Source organism: Scylla paramamosain, chromosome 18 (genome assembly GCF_035594125.1).
Source record: "Scylla paramamosain isolate STU-SP2022 chromosome 18, ASM3559412v1, whole genome shotgun sequence".
In the NCBI taxonomy this organism is placed as follows: Eukaryota; Metazoa; Arthropoda; class Malacostraca; order Decapoda; family Portunidae; genus Scylla; species Scylla paramamosain.
Genome location: NC_087168.1, coordinates 12,912,118 through 12,939,416, shown reverse-complemented (window position 1 = coordinate 12,939,416; position 27,299 = coordinate 12,912,118). Strand labels below are relative to the sequence as shown.

Genomic DNA, 27,299 nt, shown 5'->3' with positions numbered 1-27,299 from the left:
GTATGAAATACATAATACATAAGAAGATAAATTAAACAAAACAGCAAAACAAGGCTGTCAATTTTCTTTTATCAGAATGTCACTGAGGAGAAATCAACATGACTTTGAATCTATCAACAAGCAGAAAGAATTCTAAAGTTGCTTTTGTCTTGCGAAGACAGTTAAAGAGATACTGGTATACATGTAAACAATGTAAGAAAGATGCCTTTGAGCAACAAAAACAACACAGTGCCTTACTTGGTCTTGGTGCACACTGCTCTTCATCAGACCCATCACGACACTCTTGAAGACCATTGCATTGAGAACTCTTTGGAATGCAGGAGTAATCAGATACGCAACGAAACTCATCGGGCCTGCACTCTGAAGCTACAGAGGAAGTGAGATAGTGGGAATTAGAAATGCGATCAATATATCTTTGATAATTCTGTGATTCTTCACACACGCAGTGGAAGTGTGAAATTGTGATTTTTCATTAACTCAAATTCAAATGTAAACAAAAAGTGTGCTTTTCAAAAATAAATTGTGTTAATGTCAACAAAAATTATCATCATGATATTATTAATTTTTTATTAAGTGTTTGTTCTGGATAAAGGAGAAGAATGTCCAAGATAAAAGAAACATATATCATTGTTTCCTTTTAATAAAACTTCAGAAAGATTAAGAAAAAAAATAATAAGGTTAGTGAGAGAAAAGTACCATATTTGACAGCTTATAAAATGTATGGGTTTATAAGACACACCTCAGTCTGAGCAAGCATTGAAAAAAAATAAATAAATAAGGGAGTTTAAGCTCTGAATATGAAGTGAAGGGTTTTCACTGGACATTTGAAGCCCTCTCATATGTATTTAGATCCTTATTAGATGACAGTATTTTACATTTTAAAAACTTTAATAACTGCTAGGACCTACCAACACTGGTCCTTACACCAATCCTGCTGTGAGATGTAAACAAATATGGTGTCAGAGCCCAGAGAGGTAATAATATTGTCAGAGTCCAGAGAGGTAATAAAACTTGTGCATCACATTGTTTTATCATCATTCTACACATAATTATAGTTGTAATATTTTAGTACATTTTCAAAGGATAAGGATGTGTGAAAATAGATTACCTCATTCTCTACAACATATTCTTATTTGAAATATTCAGTACAGATTCTAAAACAAAAGAGTGAAAATAAATTTATTCTATTCATCATGAAATTTAGTATGATTATATTTTTTAATTCAAATTCAAATCTGTGAAAATAAATTTGTTCTATTCATGTCATACCTCATGGAATAATGACATCATACTTAGGAATGCAGTGAATCTTACGCATGTCACCAGGTTTGGTGTGTAACCAACCACGAGTTTGTTTTGGTACATGCAATGTAAGTGTCATTACTTAATTTCTTCCTGACTGGTGTTATTTTATGTGAATTATCAGTAAGTACGACATGTTATACATTGTTACCTTGCAAAAAAAGAGTTGTTTTTGTGGTGTAGAAGTGATCATCACTTTGTTTACATGTGCAAAGATATTTGGGGTTTGATTTAAGGGCCACTGATGGCGCTCCATGGTCTCCAGTGTCACTTGACAGGCACTCCAGGATGGAATGTTATCATAGTCTTACCACTAGCAACTGCCCCAAAGCTGAATCTTGACCTTATAAAACACAGGCTCATTTTCTGAGATTTTTTTTGGGGGAAAAAAGCCATGTCTTATGAACCGTCAAATACAGTAACTCCTCACCCAATAAATCTTGTAATTATCAAATGTTTACATCTCCATTAGCAAAATATCAATGCATTAATAAAATATTGCTGTCAAAGTATGAATATTGGTATCAACACAAGCATGTAACCAACAAAACGAATAATATAATATTCTTAATGGGAACAGCATGTTTTTTCTCCACATAAAAGACATCTGTGAAAGGAAGAAAAGTACAAGAACAAAACAGTCATTATTGTTTCTTCCTTCTTGATTATATGAAGTATATGTTTAACTATTAATCAGCTGCTGACCACATATCTTGAGTTTTATAATACAAAAAGAATGAGAAAACTAAAAACATATACACATACCTATACAGTTCTCCTCATCTGAGCGGTCCAGACAGTCATATCTGCCATTACAATGATTCTCCAAGGGTATGCAAGACCTATCCAAACATGTCCACTCCTGGCTACTGCAACCTGAGTAAAGCCAAAGTGGTGTATAAGACCATGAGATTTACATGAGTTGTGAGTGAGTGAATAAAGGTGAGACATATTTTGCTCCCACTCCTACTCCTCTCTTTCCTGTTCCTCCTCAATTTCTTTTCTTTACTTTCTTTTCAGTTTCTTCCACAAATTTTAATTATATTTTTCTTGTCTAGCAAATATTTGAATATTCTTCTAAATTATCTTGAACATCTTTATTCACATGAACCATGTTTATTTTTTTCATTTGTTAAAAACAAAGACTTTTTGGCTGTAGATGCAGTAAGTAAGACAAGGAGTTGTAGCCATGTAACTCTGCCACCCTGCCAGAGGTGCTGTGAAGGCATCCTAAGCTGGCCTGGTAAGGTATATGGTTCAACTCTGTCACCCTGCCAGAGGCACTGTGAAGGCATCCTAAGACAGCCTGGTGAGGTATATGGTTTAACTCTGCCACCCTGCCAGAAGTGCTGTGAAGGCATCCTAAGCCAACCTGTTGAGGTATATGGTTCAACTCTACTGCCCTGCCAGAGCCACTATGAAGGCACCCTAAACTGGCCTGTTGAGGTATATGGTTTAACTCTGCCACCCTGCCAGAGACCCTGTGAAGGCACCCAAAGCCTTTACAAGCTTTCTCTCTCAATAGGGAGAAGCCTTGCTCTGCACTGGACTCACATATATAGACTGATATAAAATAATAAGTAAATAAATGATAGGTAGTTAATCCTCTGACTGCTATTTAGTACACCTTTTCTTAATTACTAACCATTCACATAAATCTTTACTTGTTCTACAGCCACCTCCAATCTTTACTTGTTCTACAGCCACCTCCAATCTTTAAACTGGGTACAAATTGCAAAGTCTATCCCCTTTAATCATCTTCTTCCTTGTAGATGCTTAAAAAGATTTCATGCATTGCCCCTGGTGGTGTTGTTTTTCATCACAGTGAAAGGGCTAAGCAACCCACTGGTCACAACTTTCAGCATATATAAAGTTCACATACATAAACAATGTATTCTTTATATTGCTGGTGAAGTGGTTAGTGAACTTGACAAGTGGAAACAATTTGAGCCTGTCTCCTTTCATGTTGTAGCTCCCATACACCTGCCACAGAACAAGTACAAGACTCATGTCAAGAAATTGTGACCTTGCACGGCAATGAGCTGCAGCTGGTTGGCCGCCACACCAAGATGTCCTAAGCCAGTGTGGTAAGAGGTAAGGCTTAATTGCCCCATTACTATTCAGAGTGGCCTTCATCCTGCAGTGTACTCATATATTTCTTCAATACATATATATACAGCTTTTTTTTTATATATGTACTAGCTTTCAAAAGATAAACTATTACAATTGCTGTTATCATTTTATCACTAGTATAATTATTATTACTATTATTATCATTATTATTATTATTACTATCATCATCATACAATTGCAATATCATACAGGCTAGTGGAAAGAAAAAAGGAAAAATAATTATGTACCATAAGGCAATCAGTTTCTAAAGTACAGCAAAGTTTGAGGCTACAATTTCATGCCTTAAGTAAATGTGCTCTAATTAGTCAAAGTTGAGTTTCACCATCATTAAAAACAGTGATATTTACAATTAATTCCTGAGCCTGCATGTATATGCCAGTGTCTTATGTGGAAAAATCTTATCTAAACCTATACACTTTAACTCTCTAGTTGTCAAATATATATATTATTATTAAATCCAACCCTATGAAAAGCAAAACTCACTGAATAACAAATATTAATAAATAAATAAATAAATCATTCAGATCAGCAAATTAAAAGTATATATCTAAATCCTTTAAAGCCTAAACACACTTCTTACTCATCTCCCTCTACAAATATGAGATATAAAGCAATCCCTTAAAAGATCATTTTTTGATACTAGAAAAAAATAAAAATTAAAACTTTAAAAACTGAATCTTTATATCTGCCACCATACTTTTAAATTTATGCTAACCTATAGGGAAATTTTCTAGAAATGAACAAAAAATATAATAATGGGAGGAACAAGACTAAAGGAAACTGATGATCTTTCTCAACTTAATATATATATATATATATATATATATATATATATATATATATATATATATATATATATATATATATATATATATATATATATATATATATATATATATATCAAAACAACTGTGAGAAAAAATAGATTTACTGTTATAAAAGACAAGGCAATAGAGCTAAAAAGGGAATGAATGTATTCATTAATATTCTGTCCTCATGCTTGTGTTGTCTCTGGAGGAAGAGAGAACACTGTTGCAGCAAGACATCCTCCCACATAAACACAATGATACAATATGCAACATTACCTGTACAGTTATACTCATCAGTGTAGTCAGGACAGTCATAGCGTTGATCACATCGCTTCTCTTGTGGAATACACGAGCCATCAGAACAAGTCCACTGGTTACTGGTGCAGGCTAGGTAGAGACATGACAGATTCATGCATGAAGACCATACTACTAGGGTCACAGCATCACTAATTTACAGTACGTACGTTGTAAATGCCATGTGTTGCCCAGGCCTGGGATGCATGCAGGACACTTGCAGTCATTTTGTTAATACACTTTGTGCAATGTACTCCTGACTGGTTGTTACTCTCATTCCAGTCATAGTAATGGTGGGTCAGTTCCTGGCTGCGACTATAGTCCGTTTTTTTTTTCTTTTTCCAGTGCCATTAGTTCTTATAGTTTAAATCAAAATCATAAAAGTTCACATATATTTAGATTTCCATTAAAAATAACATCTAATGATTCACTTTCCTCACTAGTGATTATAATCTCATTATCAGTCCTTAGCTGATAAAAGATGTCAAGTGTACTGTTTTCATTCAGCCACTGAGCAACAAAAAGGCTACTGGTATTAGAGACTCTTGGCAGCTGAGATAAACAGACTGTAGCAACCTCAAGGAGTATTAATGCATTATACTACCATCAGCATGTGCAAAAATCCGTAAGTGCTATGGTTACCAAATATCAATACAAGCTTAAATTCTATTGTTCTAAAATTAATGCAGAAAACCTTTGATTTAACAAATCTGAAGTGATGTCAAAAGATTTTATTAAAAACTTGGAAAAGCCACCAGTATTTCCAGCCTTGTATAACATCACAGAAAAACATCACTGTGGTGGAGAAGACATCTGCCCTAAGTCCCTCCTCCAAAGACTTCTCTGGCACCTTACTGACAAAGTACAAGTGAAGATGGCCAAATAACTAGGGTTGGTCTCAAATCAATGTATTAAAGTTACATTCACAAGATATCCACTATTTTGTTTAACAATAAAGTGGAGTACAATACCAATTATGAAAAATGAAATTCTGAATACACATGGGAATAATTACTCTCCTACCTCTTCAATATTATAGTTTCTTTATTAAGGACAGTGAATTATGAGAAAGGTGGGGAAAATGAAGGGGAAAAACTAATAATAGAATGTTTAAATTTCATAAGCATTACATTAGGACTTATGGAAACATGAAAGAAGATTAACTTCTTAAGTCGCATTGTTTATAATCATGACAATCTAAAATATTAACATGAACTTAAGTTATTTATAGAGATTATACATTCTCTGCTTTTAATATCAGTTCATGAAGAGGGCATACAGATGCTTAGTATCTTTTAAAACTAACAGTTCAATGTATATTTCACTGCTAAATCAAAGGTTAACCACTCTAATTCTATTACATGCTGTTTTAAATTCTATGGGCTAAGACTATAGAGATAAGTAAAGTTTAAATAAAAAAAAAAATCAAGACTAAAAAATTAAAAATAAGCTATGTTTACTCCCTCTAAACACTCCTTTAACACATGCTCCAGTTAAGCACGTCTGCACCTCTGGCAGTCAATCAATCCATTTCACTATCCATGCCACAATAATGCTAAGGACACTACAAACACACACACACAAACACACACACACACACACACACACACACACACACACACATACACACACACACACGCGCGCACACCGCATAGTGTAACGGTCAGTATGCTCAACTCACAACCAAAAATGCCCAAGTTTGAGTCCCAGGCACAACAAGGCAAATGGGTGAGCCTTTCAATATATAGCACCTGTTCACCTGGCAGTAAGTAGGTATGGGATGTAACCCAAGGGGTTGTAGCCTCACATTCCCAGTGTGTGGTGCATGAGTAATCTCAGTCCTACCCAAAGATCAGTCATTATGAACTCTTTCCATAGGGGGAAAGGCTGGCTGGGTGACCACCAGATGACCATAAGTGAATGATACACACACACACACACACACCAAGGTTTCTGGCTCACTCATGTCATTAAGCTTTTTTTTCAATGACAAGCAAGCAGTTACTGCTGTCCTTCCTGAGCAAGAGGATGCTGTGTGTGGTGTGTGGAAGGCCTCACCTTTCACCTATTGATTACCCTATGTGAATTTTAACCTACAGCTGACTATCATGAAACCAGCACATTCATTTTACACACACACACAAACACACACACACACACACACACACACACACACACACACACACACACATCATTACAAAAGAGAAAGAGGGGACCTGATTGCTATATACAGAGCTTTAAAGGGTAAGGATCAAGCTGACAAAGAAGACTTATTTGTGTGGGACTCAAGAGATATAAGAGGACATGGAGTGAAAATGGAGAAAACAGCAAGTAGAAGAGATATCAAGAAATATGGTTTCCCAAACAGAAGCATAGAAATATGGAACAACTTAGATGAAACAGTGGTACAAGCAACAAATATTCATGAATTTAAAGTTAAGCTGGATGCTTATAGACATGGAGACAGGACAGCACGAGCATAGCTCTTTTGCTGTAAAACACAACTAGGTAAATACATACAGTTAATAATATCAAGGAGCATGTCAAATATTACAGTGTCTCAGACTGGATGTTAGTAACTTTGGTTTGTCATCATGGTTTGTCATATGGTTGGACATTCTACATGTGTGCACACACACACACACACACAGAAAGGAACGAACAGAGAACACAAGAGGAAAGGGAACTTTTTTTCTGGAGGGTAATGGATCTAAAGTTGAGGAAGTGGTACATGCGAAGAGTGAGGGGTGCAGGGCACGGCTGTAAGAGAGGGAGGGACATGGACAGTGGCATACACTAATATGGATGGTTTAGTTTCAGTGATGGATGAAGTAAATGAATTTATAAAAGCAAATGAACCAGACATCATGGCAATGGTAGAAAACTAAACTAAGAGATTCAGAGACACCAAACTTAGGAGGGGGAAAGTACAATATGTGGATAAGAAACAGATGTGGAAAAGGAGGAGGTGGAGTGATGATGCTTGTTAAAAAGGGTATCAGGGTGGAGAGTGTGGAAAAGGCAGAAGGCTTGGTGGAAGGCCTAAACTTACAACTAATAAATGGAAGAAGAGGAAGATGATATGTCACAGTGGTGTATGTCACACCAAAAACAAAGGCCTGGAATAGACAAGACCATGAACAGTTGCTGAGTGAGACAAAAGAATGGCTAGTAAAGAAAATTAAAGAAAACAACAAAATTGTTATAATGGGAGATTTTAACTGTAAAGAGATAAATTGTGAGGAGTGGAACACAAGAGGAGGAGAAGACTCATGGGAAGATAAGGTTCTGAAACTGGCAATGAACAATATTATGACACAGTGGGTTGAGGAAAACACTAGATACAGAGGAGAGTAGCCATCAAGACTTGATTTGGTATTATCAAAAGAAGCAGATATTATACAAGACATGAATTATAATTGTCCACTAGGGAAAAGTGACCATGTCATGATAAGGTTTTGTATTAAAGAAAAAAGAGAGGAAAGTAAATGTAAAGATTATAAAAGTAAAAGATATAATTATGGTAAATCAAATTTTGAACAAAAGAGGAGATACTTTGGTGAAGCGGACTGGAGTACACTTATCACAGCAAGTAATGTGCAAAAGAAGTGGGAAGCTTTCATCAATATTTATGAAGAGGGAGTGAAAAGATATGTACTGAAAGTAGAGACAAAGAGAAGATATAACAATGACTGGTATAACAGAAGATGTGAAATAGCTAGGGAGGAGAGGGAAATGGCATGGAATAGATGGCGGAGGAAAAATGCACAGGAGCTATGGCAAAACTACACAACAAGAAATGAATATGTAAGGGTTATTAGAGAAGAAAGGAAAAATTATGAGAAAGATGTTATGGACAAATGCAAAGAGGAACCAAAACTATTCTTCAGATATGTGAACAGCAAAATGAAAAATAGAGAAGGAATAAGCAGATTGAAGGTGAATGGTCAAATGTGTGAGGATCCAGCTGAATTGGCAGAGATAATGAACAGGAGTTTTCAATCAGTATTCACAAAAGAGAGAACATTTGTGTGGCAGAGTGAGATGAGTGAGGAAATGGGTCTGGGGGAAATCCAAATGACTGAAGAGGATGTCCAGAAACAGATGGAGGGACTAGACATTAGGAAGGCCCCTGGACCTGATGGAGTGTCAGGATGGATACTAAAAGAGTGCAATCAGCAGTTGACGTGGGTAATACATAATATCATTGAGAGCTCCCTAACTGAAAGTAGAGTCCCAATTGAATGCAAGAGCCAACATAGTGTCAATCTACAAAGGTGTTAATAAAGAGGAGCCCTTAAACTATAGACAAGTGTCTCTAACAAGTGTGGTGTGCAAAATGTGTGAAAGATTGGTGAAGGATAAATGGATGCAGTACCTAGAAGGAAATGAAGTGATAATAAAGCAACAATTTGGATTTAGGAAAGGGGGTTCGTGTGTTACAAACTTACTGAGTTTTTATTCTAGAGTGGTGGATATAATGCAAGAAAAAGATGGATGGGCAGATTGTGTTTATTTAGACCTGAAGAAGGCCTTTGATAAAGTGCCACACAGGAAATTGTTGTGGAAGTTGGAGCATAATGGTGGGCTAAGGGGGCCCCTGCTGAGATGGATGGAAAATTTCTTGACAAATAGAGAAATGAGAACAGTGGTGAAAGATCAAATATCATCATGGAGGGAAGTCATAAGTGGAGTACCCCAAGGCTCAGTACTTGTACCAATCATGTTTGCAGTTTATATAAATGATATGACAGAGAGTGTGAACTCTCTTTTTGTGGATGATGCAAAGTTGCTGAAGAAAGTTGAGAGTGCACAGGAATGTGGAACGTTACAAGATCTGAACAAAATATCAGAGTGGAGTTATAGATGGGAAATGGAATTTAATTTAAAGAAGTGTAAAGTAATAGAATGGAAAAAGTACAAGAAGAGTAAAAGGAAATTGTGTGTTGAATGGTGTACGGTTGAGTGGAGCAGTTGATCTCAGTGTTACAATGACTGTGAACCTGACCCCGGAGAGACACATTAGCAAAATTACAGGAGAAACCTATAACTTGTTGAGAAGAATAAGGCAGGTCTTTGCATATATGGATGAAGAGATGGTCAGGAAGATGATTGTGTCGCTGATAAGACCTAGACTAGAATATGCAACAATAGTGTGGTTGCCATACAAGAAAAAGGATATAAGGAAGTTGGAGAGAGTTTAGAGAGCAGCTATGAAGATGGTACCAAGTATCAGGGACTTGTCATATGAAGAGAGACTGGCAAGGATACATCTACCAACGTTGGAAAAGAGGAGAGAAAGGGGAGACTTGATTGCGATATATAAAGCATATGAGGGAGTAGAGGAGGTGGACCGGAGCGACTTAATGGTCTGGGATACATGGGTCACTAGAGGACATGGAAAGAGGCTGAAGAGGAGTGCTTGTAGAAGAGATGTCAAAAAGTATAGTTTCCCATATAGAAGTATTGATGTATGGAACAGTCTGGATGAGGAGATAGTAAATGCAGAAGGTATACATGGATTCAAGGCTAAGTTGGATATTAAAAGATATGGAGATTGGACAGCACGAGCATACCTCTTTTCCCATAAAAGCACAACTAGGTAAATACAACAAGGTAAATGCACACACACACACACACACACACACACACACACAGGTAATCTGTCATGAAGTACATCAGACATTCTAGAGCTGCAGTGGACGTTTGCAGTTCTAGTTTGTCATAACTACAGATATCCTGTTAACACATTACACACACACACACACACACACACACACACACACACACATACACAGTTAATAGTGACATGAAGCAATTTATTAACATTACAGAACCAAACAGAGCACTGACCTAGATTAGAGCTATAGAAGAGGTTAAGGCTACTTCCCCAAACCCCTGCTCAATGCAACATATTTTCCACAACTCACTTGAAGGGTAGCACTCAGCCTCATCTGAGCTGTCAGGGCAGTGTGGGCTGCCATCACATCTCAGGTAGTCAGGCACACATGACCCATCCCAGCATGTGAACTCATCTGGTCGACATTCTAGAATGCAAAATTATATTATAATTACATTTGAAGAATTTCCATAAATTAAGAAAATCTAAAAAAAAGACAAAAAGTAATGAAAACCTAAAACAAGTTAGAGAATTCATAATCTGACGTAAATCCAATTTATGAATTACTATTTAGAAATGCTTTTTAAGGACTCATGACTACAATTCATCAGTATTTTCCTTCTGGTGTTTGTTACATACTAACAAGACCGCATAGCAGAGCCTAATACTCATTACTTACTAGGAGGACAGTTCTCTTCATCAGAACTGTCCCAACATTGATGATAGCCATCACATCTGCCCTCTATGGGGAGGCAGCTGCCATCCCTACAAGTCCATTCATCAGTTTTGCACCCTGCATGACAGTGTTCCTCAGTCAGGCAATACTCATGCTAAACTTGTGTAGCACCACTTCTCTACTCATGTACAATGAAATATTGGTAAGGTTAGTAAGGTTAAGCATTGTCATGAATTCAATGTTATTACAGAAAAACAATTGCCAACACTCTCCATAATATGTACATGCATGTATGTATGCATGCATGTACGTATATATATATATATATATATATATATATATATATATATATATATATATATATATATATATATATATATATATATATATATATATATATATATATATATATATATACAGTGAACTCCCAGCTCATTACAGGGTTACATTCCAAAGGCACTCACAAAGTAATAAAATCTGCAATATATTGACTGTGGTTTAGGAAAAAAAAAGCTGCTAATTAAACCACTCACCTCGTGGCAGTAATGGTGATTAACTGCCAATGCCAGCAAGTTAAGAACACACATCGTGTGCACAACACACCGACCACCACCACCAACCCATTGATAACCAGAATGTTTGTACAACACTTACATAACACACCAAACCACCACCACCACCACCACCACCACAAGGATAACAACTACATTCAACATTGACTGGTGACAAAAACCTGCTAAGTGGTATAAGGGTTATAACAAGGGAGATGTAAGCAAAATTCTTTGGATCAGTAACCAGGACAGAACAAGAAATAAAAGGTTCAAGCTTGAAAAATTTAGTTTAAAAAACAGATAGGAAGGAATTGGTTCTCAAATAGAGTGGTAGATGAATGGAATGGACTCGGTAATCAAGTTGTTAGTGCTGAGTCATTAGGGAGCTTTAAGAGAAGATTAGACAGATTTATGGATGGGAAGGATAGGTTGGTATATTTCATACAGGGACTGCCATGTGTAGGCCTGATGGCTTCTTGCAGCTTTCCTTATTTCTTATGTTCTTATGTTCTTCTGCATGATCACCAATCCAACCACCACCAAACAGTAACAGCAATTAACAGCACTCACACAACACAACACTGTCACTGACACAAGTACACCAACCCACAAACAATGTGAGAGTGGCAATGAAAATTACTGCTTGCACAGCTGACCAACCAACACCAGCTGGTGCCCACTCTGCCTGCCAACAGCTGATTGTTGACAGTGACAGGCAGGTGTGAACCATGCCATTGCCTCTGCCTGGCCACCATCTTATCAGCAGGCAGTGTTGACAAATATACAAGTGCACCTAAACCCTAGTCTGGGCATTTCCTCAACCCAACGCCACAATTTAGCATGTATTTTATCAAATATAACAGCTGGTTTTTCCGCAATAGTGGGATTTCCTAGTTAGGTTCCAAGAAAACACACGAAAAAGTGAACTGCAATAAACTGGGGGTTCACTATACATCACTTCAAGCCCAGCAAGCTGTACATCCTTATGACTCACCTTGAGGTGTACAGTCTGCCTCATCAGAGCCATCAGGACAGTCAATGCGGCCATCACACCAAGCTTCTTGTGGGATGCATGAGCCCTCAATGCAAGTCCACTCCTCATCACTACAAGCTTTATAAGCACAAAATAGTTGCCATAAAGGCCCAGAACAACTGAGTTGACAAGGAATCCATTACTAGTGCATCAGGACTTCTTTTCCAACTTCAGGTTTTTTGTTAATTCTACTGAATCTTTTTTATTATGACATGAAAGTGTATTGGCTCTCTATTATATACCTGTTCTGGACCTTTCAACATCTGAACTTGTATTTCTGTCAAAGCAGGACACTCAAAAATGTTAATCCTCTTTTCTCTATGATGATGCATGGCTAGAAGCATTCACTAATAGGCTGGGATGGGAATGTTTCAGGACAAGTGAAGAAAAAGAAGTTTAGAGAGAGAGAGAGAGAGAGAGAGAGAGAGAGAGAGAGAGAGAGAGAGAGAGAGAGAGAGAGAGAGAGAGAGAGAGAGAGAGAGAGAGAGAGAGAGAGAGAGAGAGCAAATCCTCAATTTATATAAAATGTATGAAACACATGACCTGAACTTGAAATTCTTAAAAACTTAACCTATTTAAATGCACTCACCTGAGAAGACTATTATACATTGTAATAACGACAACATTAGCCCACAATGACATCAGACCAGCATCACAAGATAAAAAGATAAAGAAATAATAAATAAATAAATATATAAATAAGTAAATAAATAAATAATAAAAAACAATCTGTAGCTCACAAATACCCTTACATAGCATACCACAATATAATAAACCACTCCTATGCTGATGATATCACCCTGCACTTTTCCATGTCTTTTCATAGATGTCCAACCCTTCAGGAAGTAAACATTTCACGCAGGGAAGCCACAGAATGCTTGATTTCTGATCTTTCTAAAATTTCTGATTGGGGCACAGCAAACTTGGTATTGTTCAATGCCTCAAAAACTCAATTTCTCCATCTATCAACTCGACATAACCTTCCAGACAACTATCCCCTCTTCTTCAGTGACACTCAACTGTCCCCCTCTTCTACACTGAACATCCTCGGTCTGTCCTTTAGTTATAATCTGAACTGGAAGCTTCACATCTCATCTCTAGCTAAAACAGCTTCTATGAAGTTAGGCGTTCTGAGACATCTCCACCAGTTTTTCTCACCCCCCAGCAGCTAACTCTGTACAAGGGCCTTATCTGTCCATGTATGGAGTATGCTTCACATGTCTGGGGGGTTCCACTCTTACTGCTCTTCTAGACAGGGTGGAATCAAAAGCTTTTTGTCTCATCAACTCCTCTCCTCTAACTGACTGTCTTCATCCTCTCTCTCACATCGCCGCAATGTTGCATCTCTAGCTGTCTTCTACCGCTATTTTCATGCTAACTGTTCTTCTGAGCTTGCTAACTGAATGCCTCCCCTCCTCCCGTGGCCTCGTTGCACAAGACTTTCTTCTTTCTCTCACCCCTATTCTGTCCACCTCTCTAACACAAGAGTTAACCAGTATTCTCAATCATTCATCCCTTTCTCTGGTAAACTCTGGAACTCCCTGCCTGCTTCTGTATTTCCACCTTCCTATGACTTGAATTCCTTCAAGAGGGAGGTTTCAAGACACTTATCCTTAAATTTTTGACTACCGCTTTGGACCCTTTTATGGGACTGGCATTTCAGTGGGCATTTTTTTTTTATTGGATTTTTGTTGCCCTTGGCCAGTGTCCCTTCTACATAAAAAAAAAGAAAAAAAATTATGAGCATTAATAATACTATTTACAACACTGTACTGGTAGCAAAAGATACCTTGTAATAATAACTGTTTCTAAAGAAAACTTGACACTCACTTCAGTTTCTTAGTCAATCCTTATGGACCATTTAAGATGTTTTTTGTAATTCAAAACTTATGTAATTAGTTAAATGACGGCAGTACTTTGACATCACACTACCATCACACCATCATTGTCTTTCCTCTTTCTGTGTGTTCAGAAAATGTTTATGATGTGGCAGTAGTGTGACACAACAGGCTATTATTACAGGATTATACTTGCTTTACTCTGTCAAACAAAGCTATATTTCTTTGGTGAGTATTACTGTGTTTTACTTTTGTATAGGTACATCATTACTGTCACTTTTCTTTCCTTTCCTTGAGAGCATCACCTGCATGGCTCTACTTGGCCATTAGGTAAAGAGGATACATTGGTAATAACATATACAACAATGACATATATTATTTCACTACCACAAAAAATGTTTCATTCACCAGAATGAGTCAGGCATGATTCTCTAAGTTCCCACATAATGATATCACCTATAAGTATACTTATCTAAGCTTCCATGATCAAACAGCACACCTTTCTCTATGTATTTGATGGTTTTATTAAAATCAATAATATTCATATGTAAAAGATTGTTTCCAAAGAAAAAGCTGATTTTGGAATGTCACCCACCCACCCACATACACAGACACATTTCCTTAAAAACTTATCATTAGTGTAAGGATAAGTAATGAGGGCATGCTGCATACACTATAAAATGTCCATGAAAAAAAAAAAAAACTTGGGTGTGCCCTTTAATTATCTACACTTGAAAAGCATTACTAATACAACAATTAACCAGCATCTTCATTATTTTCATCCCTTTTACCAGTAAACTATGGAGTTCTCTATCTGTTTATTTTTTCCTCCTTCCTACAATCTGAACTATTTCAAGAGGAGTATCAAGACACCTCTGAAACTAAATTGACCCACTTTTCTTTACTTTTTTTTTTTTTTACTTTTTTGGAAGTGGCAAACTAATCAAACTTTTCCTCCCAATCTTGGTCCTCTTGACACAAAATAATGGAGAGAGAGGGAGAAAAAAATGGCTACATTAATGGTATTTCTGTCTTTTTGGCATATATGAAGGACATGAAACCTAGTAAAGTAAAATGTCAAAGAAGCAAACAACCACTGTTGATACACAACAGTTCCCAAAGTAAAAATGAGACCCATTATTTACAAATGAGCTAAATAATATAATAAACAAGTAAATTAGTATTCAAGGTTACCCAACACTCCTTTCTAGGATGAGTTTACTTTGTAGGAATGTTGCTGGGTTACTCAAAATCAACTTCTTCCCCACTGCCAGACATAACAGACATTCCATGCACACTTTTATTTCACTTTCCACCACTGACATCATTGGCTCTTCAAATGACCCACTGTCACCATGTGGATTATAGGTCTTTGATTTGTGCAATATGTCCAGGCCTCAACTGCATTTACATATGCTGATATCATCGCTAAGTGCCAGTTTTACTTCAATGTTGACAGTCTTTCCTCTAATCACACACTCATATAATCTTATCTTTCACTCCAGAACACTCTCTTCTCTCTTTTCAACCTCTCAAACTTAAAAAAATAATCAAGCTAAAATACTTAAACTCTCACTTATTTCATTAACTGTTAATAAAGCCTCCTCATAGACTACTCATTTGATATGGATCTACAAGACCAATTTCTTATGTTTTCCCTCCCCAAGATCCTTATCTTACCTTTGCCTATAATAAATATATTTCTCTTCTCTTAAATAGCATTGTTTTTTTCATACTCTATTATCATAGCATACTCATCAGCGGGATAGTATTTTGCATAGTTAAAATTCAGCTCTGTTCCAAACAATCAGTTCTTGTTTTTGTTTCTCCTTTTAAGCAGACTACATAATGGTGATTTCACATGTCCTTTACTCCCTAGTGTGGCTAATCTAAAGCTTTTATTTCCTTTAGCACAAATACTTGCATCTACATAGAATGCTTTCACTTCACCTTTAAACTTTCCATCCATCCCATATGAAATAACAGGGTAAAAATAACAGAAATTTCTTCCTTTTTCCCATAAAATGAAAGGCTGAGGATACTGAAGAGGGTGAGACATCATGCAGACAACACAAAACTCCAAAGATTACTATCATGATAAGCACAAACAGGAACAGAAAACAGTTATTAAACTATTAGAGATTACAGAAGTACAAAAGCAGGTGAAAGCAGGTGATCAAATTTAAAACATACTGTGCATATTCCCCGACACTACAGGTTTAATAAGCCAGTTTACTGAACAAAAATCCAAGCCAGTATCCAGCCAAGTAAATATCTTCTCAACATTTTTATACCCACATAAATATTACTATATACCCACCCTTACATGCAACAGTGTCTTGGCTTTAGCCCAAAATAATTATATAAAACAAAAAGTTAAAAAATTATAAGAACAAAATTAAAATAATAACTGACATCCATAACTGCAAGAATTTCTTCAAACTATATCTGGTTCTAATTCAGAGTAAACCAACCTCCTCGACTCTGATTGGCTGATTTAAAAGATCTGCCCCTCGCTTCAACCTTTTGCTATTGGTTGGTGTACTGTAAATCTCATATTCTTCATCCTTTCATTGGTTGTCAGTGACTGCGCAAGAGCCCAGTGTAAATCTCACATTCTTCATCCTTCCATTGGTTGTCAGTGACTGTGCAAAAGCTCTGCCCAAAGCAGAGTTTGATTGGCTCCCCTGAGTATATTCATTCCTTTCCACCCTTGAAATACAGATAAATAGTAACTAAAAGCAAACTAATTGTGTCTGGCATTTTTAAGCTGAAGAGGATACAGAAAATTCTGTGTTCTTATGAAAGCAACACTCTCCAGAGTCACAGTCAATGCACTTATGTGGAGCCACACTTCCACTCTATGTATAAAGCTCAGTGATGGGCATGAAAAAGCCCAAGAAGCACACTTTTAGGAGTGACAGCACACAAAACTCACGGACAGGGCAGTTGTGCTCATCGGAGTGGTCAAGACACTGTGGATAGCCATCACACCGCACTTCTGCTGGGACACAATTCCCATCCCGACATCTCCACTCATCAGGATGACACACTTGTTAATGGAACAATACAAGCATTGCCGTTAAAGAGAGGACATCCATGCTGCCTCAGCACAAACACATGCACAATTGTCATTCATCTTAAAAGTCATGCAATATCCCTATACCTGAACACACCTTTCAGGGAATGCATGTGTTACTGAACATTACTATGTACAGTATCCAGCAAAACATATTGTTTCCTTGTTATTTTACTTACATGATCACTGAAAAGTGTGAAGTAAAACAATAATTTCAATGCAAATTCAAAGATTAAATATATAATGTATCTTTGATCATTTTTGCATGAGAAATTTGAAAAACTTAGATGTGATCTAGTATTCTATTTGAAAGGTTTCTGAAGCAATCAGAGTTTACATCCATGTTCAAAACATTTCTTGATGGCATTCATGTTCTTGTTTCTCAGCTTATTTCATTAGATCTCACACTTTTCAGCCAATATAAAATCCAATGAGTTGCCTGGCCAGACAATCATTTAATTTTTGTGCCTAAGTCATTTTGTCACTGGTTACATCTTGTGTCTGGTAGCATTATCATGCATGAAGCAACAGCAGACAAGAAGCTGGTCTTTCATGGTATCAAAGTAGCAGTGTCCATCCATCATAGGATTTTTAAGGAGTAATTTTAAGGTTGCCCTTTCCTTCTTCCCACTAAATACACCAAACATGATTACTTTACATGGATACTTCATGGATGATTCTTTTTCAGATCTTCATTGAATCAGCTGATCTCAGATGTCCTTCAGACATATACTATAATGCTTTGATGCACACACTTGATTGTACTTTTGATGTTTCCATAATTTTACAGCAAAAAAAAAAAAAAAAAAAAAAAAAAAAAGTCAAGAAATGTCTTGTTCATCCAATCTCTCTGCTTGCCTGGGACATACTGAGTATGCCTGGGGGTCATATTCTGCTGCCAGGGCAACACTTGATAGCCCAAGAAACAATACAGAAATCTTGAATGATAAAAATGGTTGTAACATTTAATAAAGCATGCTGGTTTAAAACTGAATTTATCTTAGATTTGGAAACAATAATTTTGTTGAAGACTGCAATATTTCATAAAATCATAGTTCATTCAGGAATAAATTAAGGAAGAATCATACACAAAAAATCATACATGCATGAACACAACAAGAGAAATTGAATGTTCTGATAAAAGCAAGTCTAACACCATTGAATTGCATACATTTCTTAGGTTAATTAGGACTTATTAAGCTTAGTCAAGTAAGTTACAATGCAGCATGCAGCTCTCTCTCTCTCTCTCTCTCTCTCTCTCTCTCTCTCTCTCTCTCTCTCTCTCTCTCTCTCTCTCTCTCTCTCTCTCATAATTAACTGCAATTTATGAGGTTCACCAAACAAGGCAAATCTTGTCAATGGTTGCTTAATCACTCACTCAGAGGTCAACAACTCCATGTCTTTATTTCTCTCTTTTCTTCAGTTGAGTGAGATCCTCTGACAAGTCTTACTGCTCTTATTGTATTGTTGCTCAAGGGCTTGATTGTTTTATCGTTACATTCTACTTAAGCTTCCATTTATGGCAGAATATCAACCTATCAGAATTTCCACAAAAAAAAAGGATACTTCTGTATACATTTTCATATTTGTATTCTTACAGGATAAAGGCAAGTGTGAAATACTCTGTCTAGATACAAAGTTATACCTATTGCTTTTACTTTAAAGTTATGCATACTGTCTGTGCCTGCCATCTACACACAAAGATATACCTAATGCTTTTTCTTTAAACTTATGCATACTGTCTGTGCCTGCCATTTCCTTTGATATGTATTCCACTGATTAATAGCTGTCTGGAAAATAAATTCATGTACACCATTATTTCTTATCGTTAAATTTCTTCCATGTTGGGTTTCTTTGTTGGGTCAAGTCTTCTGCATTTACTTTTTTTCTTTATTTGTTACTTTTGTTTATAATTTCCTTATTTGTTATTAATTTGTACACCATAATTGTGCTGTCTTTTTTCTATGTTTCTCCCAGCTTGAATATTCATAGTGTGCATGTGTGTGTGTGTTGTCATCTTGACGAAACAAGGTTTGAGTTCAGCCTGTGTTGTCCAATATCAGCTGTTATCCAATTAGGTCATAAAGCCATGCAAACTCTTGGTTCTGGCCATCTCTGCCTGTAGTGCACTTCATAGGTCAATACAACTAGTATTTGGAAAGCTGAACTTCTTTTCATCCTTCAAGCACTGATCTCTTCTCAATCCTCTCCTCTCATTCCTTTGTCATGTACCACTAGAGGGTCCTCATTTCTATCCATTTAGAGCCATATATTTCTTTGAAGAATATGATGGTAAGTGATCTCTCTTCTCCCATTTCTTTTCTCTAGTATCAGCATCTCTCTCTCTCTCTCTCTCTCTCTCTCTCTCTCTCTCTCTCTCTCTCTCTCTCTCTCTCTCTCTCTCTCTCTCTCTCTATTAACTGCTATTAACTGCAGTTTATGAGGTTCATCAAACAAGACAAATCTTGTCAATGGTTGCCTCATCACTCACTCAGAAATCAACAATTCCATGTCTTTATTCCTCTCTTTTCTTTACCTAAGCAAAATCCTCTAATGAGTCTTGCTGCCCTAATTGTTGTTTAAGTGCTTGATTGTTTTATTGTTATATTCTATTTAAGGTTCTATTTATGGCAGAATATCAACCTATCAGAATTCCCACAGCTTCTCAGACTTTTTTTCAAATACCAAATATCATCACTTCTTTAGTCAGTTAGATAAAATTAAAAGATATATAAGAGGACCTCTGACAGGCAAAAATAAGATTACTGAATAATGGTTCTTGTCAACAATCCAATTTTAAACACTCTATTCATAACCTTCTTGGGTCTTGCATTCATGAACTCGCCTTCCTCCAGTCTCTCTCAGTAGCACTGCTACAATCCTTAAGTTCAATAGTAAGGCCCTGAAGGAAAGTTTACAGCATGATGACACAGACTTCACCACAGTTCGCTGCATGAGGGGTGCTGCAGGCTTTGCTACAGAGGAATCACAACAACACTACACATGCAAACATTCAATTCAAACTGTCTTAACCATTAGACATCTTTACCTGGGCAATCAGTCTCATCTGAGTCATCTGGGCAGTCACGCACATTGTTACAGCGAGCACTTTCTGGCACACAGGAACCATCCCCACATTGGAATTGACCAGAACTGCAACCTGTGGGATGGTGTGAAGTTGAAGGAAGGGATGATGATAAAAATCTTTTCAACATTCCTCAAAAAGTGTTTCAAATTTGATGCCATGCTTGTGACAATCCTGAGTATGCACTATTCATTCCAACTTTGCCTTGTGATTCTTGAGGTAAGGTAACCAAACCACTGCTGTAGGCCTCTCTGGGAATACATCATCCTGCATAATCACTAATATCTCCTCTGGTGATCTTGTTAATTTTTTAATTGTCCATTTTATACTGCTATCTTAGGCTTCTTGCACTCACCTATATTTCTAATGTAACACTTTTTTTATTAAATTCCAGTGACTAAATGATCAGAATTATACTTACAGCTGTACTCATCAGAATCATCAGCACAGTCCTGATACCCATCACACTTCCTCTCTGCAGGCACACATTTGCCATCTGCACATGTGAACTCTAATGGGCCACAGGCTGTTGTGAGGACACACCACAGCACACACAAAGGAAGATGAAAAAGATAAAAAAATTTGTTAGCACATTTCCTTGCATGTATATACATATTATACACACACAGCAGTTACAACACACTCATACAGGACCAAAGTCTTTTATCCAAAATTCTGAAAATTAAAACATCCTGACTGCCAAACAATTTTTTTTTTACCATATATACCAGAACCTGCATTTGGCACCAAGCATTGTCAGCAATGACCAGAAACTAATCTTTCATTGTACCAAAACTATAAATGAACTTTCATAAAGGTGGTTTAAAAACTTTAATACTCTTCAAGTTAGGGCCCATTTACTGTAACCTGAAATGGAAGAACAGATAGTTTTGTGCTAATGTGATGCTGTGCTGTAATCAAAGCAGCAACTTGCTTAGCCCATAAAATGTCTTATATAACTGTATGCTAACTCAAAGAACTGATCATATTTCTGTTCACTCTTATGGAAATTAATTTGTCTTTTAACAATGTTGAGTATATGTAATATCTAATATATGTTCAGTGGTACAAGTGACTTGTGGGTGAAGTCAGCAGTGATAACCAATCACTACACACCACTCAAGATGCAAGCAAAGCAACAGGAAGGCCACATAACACATGATGACATTGTTCCTGTTGGCCCACTCATCCCTGAGGACTGGATCAGTTTCATTACATGCAATGTGCATTGTTGCAATACAAGGCAAGTAAGTTCATGAGGCAGGCTACCTGGCATCTACCTGTGTAGGACACTGGCAACAGTGGAAGCCAGTGTATTCATAATTGTAAACTTCCTTATGAACTTAACTTAATTCAATCTTTAATGGTGAGTGATTTTGTTCTTTCTTATTCATTAGAATTAAACAGTTATAAAAAGTCATCAATTTCATGATCTATCTTTATCCATTTACCAAAAGCAACACTAAAAAAATAAATTATTCCAAATTCTGAAAAACCGTGAAATTCCAAAAAGTGACTAATGCCAAGAGATCATGGATTCATACAAGACTCCAGTTATACTCATGTTGTCCTGTCTACATATTTATTTTTTGTTTAGTTTGTCATGAACTCAAAGATGCCCTTTATTTCTTGTAATACATACTCCTTTCTTCCTTCAACCTATTGTAAGTGTTTATGTTTCTCTATGAGTTTACATTATTACCATATCACAAGAGGAAACCATACTCAATAATTTTTTGTACTTGTTAGATCTGTAAACAACCTGTTCTCAAAGATGTTTTAAGGATATACTATGGTACTATAGCAAACATATCATCAGAGCACCAAGCAAGCTGGGAAACTATCCCTGAACAGCAGTAGCAAGCTTTGTTCTTCCCCATCATAAGGCCACTCTTGGCTTACTGATGTTTCTTTGATTTTCCCTCTGTTGCTTACTAGTTAGACAGATAAACACACCCACACACATAAGGGCACATGGCACAAGAGAAGATACTGTGAGAAGGGAGAAAATGCAAGGGGAGATAAGATGAGGGGAGAAAATGCATGAGCACCAGCCTCATTTATTTATTCTGCTGCAATATCAGCTATTTAATATAAGTTTTGAGGCTTGAAAAGGATTTAAGTCCATCCTACTGCAATGCTCAACTTGCTTCCACAACCCTACAGGCTTCTGTTCCTGATCACTTCTTTTAGATACATGAAGATCATGGCAAGGAAGACTCCTTCTTGAAAATTAGATTGTTTTATACATTTTCTCTGTACAAACCAAGATATACATTTTTGTATCTCCAATGATCCTGTTTTTATACCCTTACCTAAAATGTGACTAAGATTGCAACTTTCAACTTTCAGTCAACAATCTTAGCCAATGATACTTTGAATTATGCAAACCCTACTTACACACACACACACACACACACACACACACACACACACAAATTAAGTGAAGAATTACATTCTTCATTAAACACTTATAATAATTCTATTACAGATACAGGAGGTGGGCATGATTGGGGACTGAACTTGAATGTGACAGACCAACATGGTAAACCTTAACAAGCAACAACTTGACCACAAGATACCTCATGGCCAGTCCAGCTCTGGCTCATGGCTGTGCATCCTATCAAGAATCTACATGGTTCTCCTCCTTCTAGATTAATTTCAGGCATTTTATTAATTAAATGATCTAAACAGTCCAAGGCAGTTTGTCTCTGGAAAGTGTGGTTATGGTCTTTGCAAAGTTTACCAGAGTATATGCTAGAAGCCTCTGTTCCACCCACATTTTTTTCTTTTTGGAAGGGACACTCATTTTCTGGCTGATACAACTACACCTCAACATCCTGAACTCATACTAAGCTCTCTCTCATCCCCTTTACCTAATCTTCACAAGACCATCCCACTGCCATGCCATGCTATCAATGTCATGATTGAATCAATAACTACGATCTCCATTATGAAATTATGAGAAACTGATTTATTATAAATGCAGGAAGCAGATGTGATCAAGGACTGACCACAACTCTCATAAGATGGAAATTCAAGCCTTAACTGACTTGATCATATGGTACACCTAAGATTTGGCATGTTTCTGCAACTTGTCATAGCAGTACACACACACACACACACACAAAATGCTAACTTACTTGGTGTTGGGCAGCCAAACTCATCTGAGCCATCAGGGCATTGATTTACTCCATCACAGCGATCCTCCTCTAGGACACAGGAACCACTCTGGCATTTAAATTCTCCTTCTCGGCATCCTGGAGGGGAGCAGAAGGTACCACCATTACCAGGTTACTATTTATTCTATTATCCTTGTCATGAACTGAGTGAGAGAGGCATCCAATACAGTGTGTAACACAAGTTTCTGTGGATATTGCTAAAGGTGAAAGTACAGGTTATTCTAAGTGGAAAAAATTCTATGTACATACACATTTTGAGGCTTAGTTTAGCCATGGTGTGAAATTCAAGCATGAGTGGGTGAGACACAACAGCCGGGCCAGGAGGATAACCATGGCAGGTGTGCTTGCCTCAAACGGTGTTGATGTAGACTCCTTGGTCTACATCAACTGTGTTGATGCTGCCGCTGCTGCAGGAAAACATTGCCACCTTTCAAAAATATGGATCCAGCCATTGTATCTGTGGCCTGCCCATACTAGAATTTTATACCATAGCTAAACAATGCCTAAAATGCATACCTGTGTGCACAGGACATTTTCAACTTAGAATCGTCTGCACTTTTACCTCTAGCAATATCAGCAGAAGGAAGGATGGAGGGAATATAAATAAATAAATAAATAAATAAATAAACAAATAAATAAATAAATAAATAAATAAATCACTTCTTAATCAATTCTTTCACTGTTATATCTTACTGTTCAACTACTATGAGAGAGAGAGAGAGAGAGAGAGAGAGAGAGAGAGAGAGAGAGAGAGAGAGAGAGAGAGAGAGAGAGAGAGAGAGAGAGAGAGAGAGAGAGAGAGAGAGAGAGAGAGAGAGAGAGAGAGAGAGAGAGAGAGAGAAGAGAGAGAGAGAGAGAGAGAGAGAGAGAGAGAGAGAGAGAGAGAGAATGGGTGGCAGCACAGAGGAGAAGGTAAATTTGCAATTTCAACCAATACTGCCCCCTGAACCCCCTAACCTATTGGATCTCTCCCATAGGGTAACATTTTGTAACCTCCTCACCAGGGGGGGGATGGCTTTGCCCTCCCTGGACTTCTCCATAAGGTAAACTAACTTAACACAACATTTTGAAACCTAACTGGAACACCCCCCATAAAGTAAACTTACTATTAAATTCCAACAGAGGAAAACAGGACTAGAAATGCTCCAAACACTGAAATGTAGACCCTGCAAAGGGTATAGTTATATATGGCGTATTGGTTGAAACAGCAATAGAACTGAAGAGAATTAAAGAGGTGGTGGTCAGAACAGCACACCAAACAACTCACCACCAGAAGGACACTCGTACTCGTCAGATTTGTCGTTGCAGTCAATGGTTCCATCACACCGGCTGGCCTGAGAGATACAACCCCCGTCCCTGCAAGTCCACTGCCACACCTGACAGGCTATGCAGGGAGAAAGTCCAACATTCATGCACAAGGCCACACCAGTGCGGGGCCACCAGGACCAAGAGCACGGGACAGGCAAAACCCGTGATGAGTATAGTACAGACAGAGAGTGGATCTAAACCATACAACTAGTAGTGTGGCTTGCAGACTGTGAATAAAAGTATCTAGTCTGTACTTTGAAAAGCTAATTTTGTTTCCCAACTACAGCATTCATGTTGGATGCCACTTCATGCAGAAAATACATACTATACATGTGTATATATATATATAAAGATAAAATGTATGTATATTTTGCATAACAAGTACACTACATACAACGAAAGAAAGAACAAGACATAGGTAGACATGACATCATTAATAGACATTCCATAAGACAAAACCTTCATCTTTTTCCTCTGCCTGGCAGGCATTCTACTTACTCTACACAACTTATCATAGATTGTTATTGTTCCTGCATTAGTACTATTTCATCATTAGCTCTACTGAGTATACGAAGACCTCATTTTGCATTTTTTTACTTTGATTGTTAAAAAGAAAATCTTTGGAGGCATCTCTCACACAAAAAAAAAAAAGATTCTAAAAGTGCATGAAAATACAAATATAACTTATTTTGTGGCGACACATAGCAAAATTCAACAAGCACGAGCTCGAGCTGTGACATCTGGTGACCAGTGACTGACAAGTACACTGGATATTCAATATATGAAAATTTGAAATATGTGAATTTCATTACATGCAACTAACCTAAATATGCCAGGTATTCTCGAAATGTGAGAAAAATTCCCTATTATGCAAGTAGCAGCAGTGATTTGACTGGTGAGGTGAGGTGGCCAGGGCTCTTACAAATTAATTTCAGAATTTTTCTACAATGAGGTTGATATTTTCCTAGATCACCCTGAAATTCTCTATGCAAGGTTTTTATATATATATATATATATATATATATATATATATATATATATATATATATATATATATATATATATATATATATATATATATATATATATATATATACATATATATATATATATATATATATATATATATATATATATATATATATATATATATATATATATATATATATATATATATATATTTTTTTTTTTTTTTTTTTTCAACAAGAGGATTTCAAGTATCTCAATAATTCAAGATGTAATTGCTAAGCAGTGCCAGTATTATCACCAATTCATACTCAATAAAAAAACAAAAATCTATTTCTTTTTAGATGCAAATGGGGAAGGGCATGAAGGAGGAAAAAAATCTAAGAAGGTTAATTAAGAACGTTAATAAGAACCACAGTTATAAAGCATTCTTGACTTCTTCTGTTGATGGGTAGAGCAGCTGGGAGGGATGCCTGGGATTTTTTGGCAAAAATGGCAAACTGCCTGCTGTTTTTTTTCTTTTTCTTTTTTTTTTGTCATGAAAGTGGCAAACTCACAGAAAGCGAGATTTTTGGCAAAAAAAAAAAAAAAAAAGCATTTACGGCAACATGCTTAGAGCCAAGATTCTAATAAGAGGCCCTACCAGATGAAATGCCTGGCAACCCTATTCATAGCCATATCTAATAGCCATCCATAGCATTTCTAGTTGAACTACAAATTATATGGTCTTTTGTTTTGGCCTTTCATTACCTCTTATAGGCCGCTATCTCATCACATCAGTAAATATTCGTGTATATATATATATATATATATATATATATATATATATATATATATATATATATATATATATATATATATATATATATATACACGAATAATATAACAACCACTGATCCTTACCTTATACAAATCAGGTATCACAGGCCACGGGGGCATTAGTCAACTCCGCATTAATGTAAACACAAGGGCGGCGCAGAAGCTTGGAGGCTTTCCAATGGCGGGAGTCAGCTTCCTCTTTTATTTTTTGATTGGTTACCGTGTCAATAGCCAATCCAAATTATCAATGTTGAATTTACCGCCAAAACCACGCTTTGCTAACACTTGTTTGATCTTTAATACATTTAAATTGTGTATATATTTCACCAAATATATTGTATATATTGTATATATTGTATATATTTCACCAAATTTTCACTAAAAACTTAAAGAAATCTCCAGAAATTCCCTAGAAATCCTATTTCCCTAGATTTTTCCCAGATAAGTTCATATTTCCCAATCTGGGGACAAATTCCCCAAAAGTGAGAGCACTGGAGTTGGGTGACTAACACTACAGGGCAGTGGGTGCAAATATGTTTTTTTCGCGCTTTCCCCGTACTGCAAACAGCCCACTATTTATATTACTTATTTATTTATTTTCTTT

General features: G+C 36.6%; 1 protein-coding gene across 1 annotated transcript in view; it reads right to left on the bottom strand.

Annotated features, from left to right (window-relative positions):
- The window catches only part of LOC135109126 (basement membrane-specific heparan sulfate proteoglycan core protein-like), a 359,280-nt gene that overhangs the window by 242,011 nt on the left and 89,970 nt on the right, over positions 1-27,299 (bottom strand). Inside the window, 11 exon segments of the mRNA XM_064020215.1 lie at positions 238-366; positions 2,068-2,178; positions 4,521-4,631; positions 10,469-10,585; positions 10,838-10,951; positions 12,380-12,496; positions 17,195-17,308; positions 20,385-20,495; positions 20,842-20,946; positions 23,564-23,680; positions 24,870-24,986. Coding sequence (XP_063876285.1) covers positions 238-366; positions 2,068-2,178; positions 4,521-4,631; positions 10,469-10,585; positions 10,838-10,951; positions 12,380-12,496; positions 17,195-17,308; positions 20,385-20,495; positions 20,842-20,946; positions 23,564-23,680; positions 24,870-24,986 — 1,263 coding nt within the window.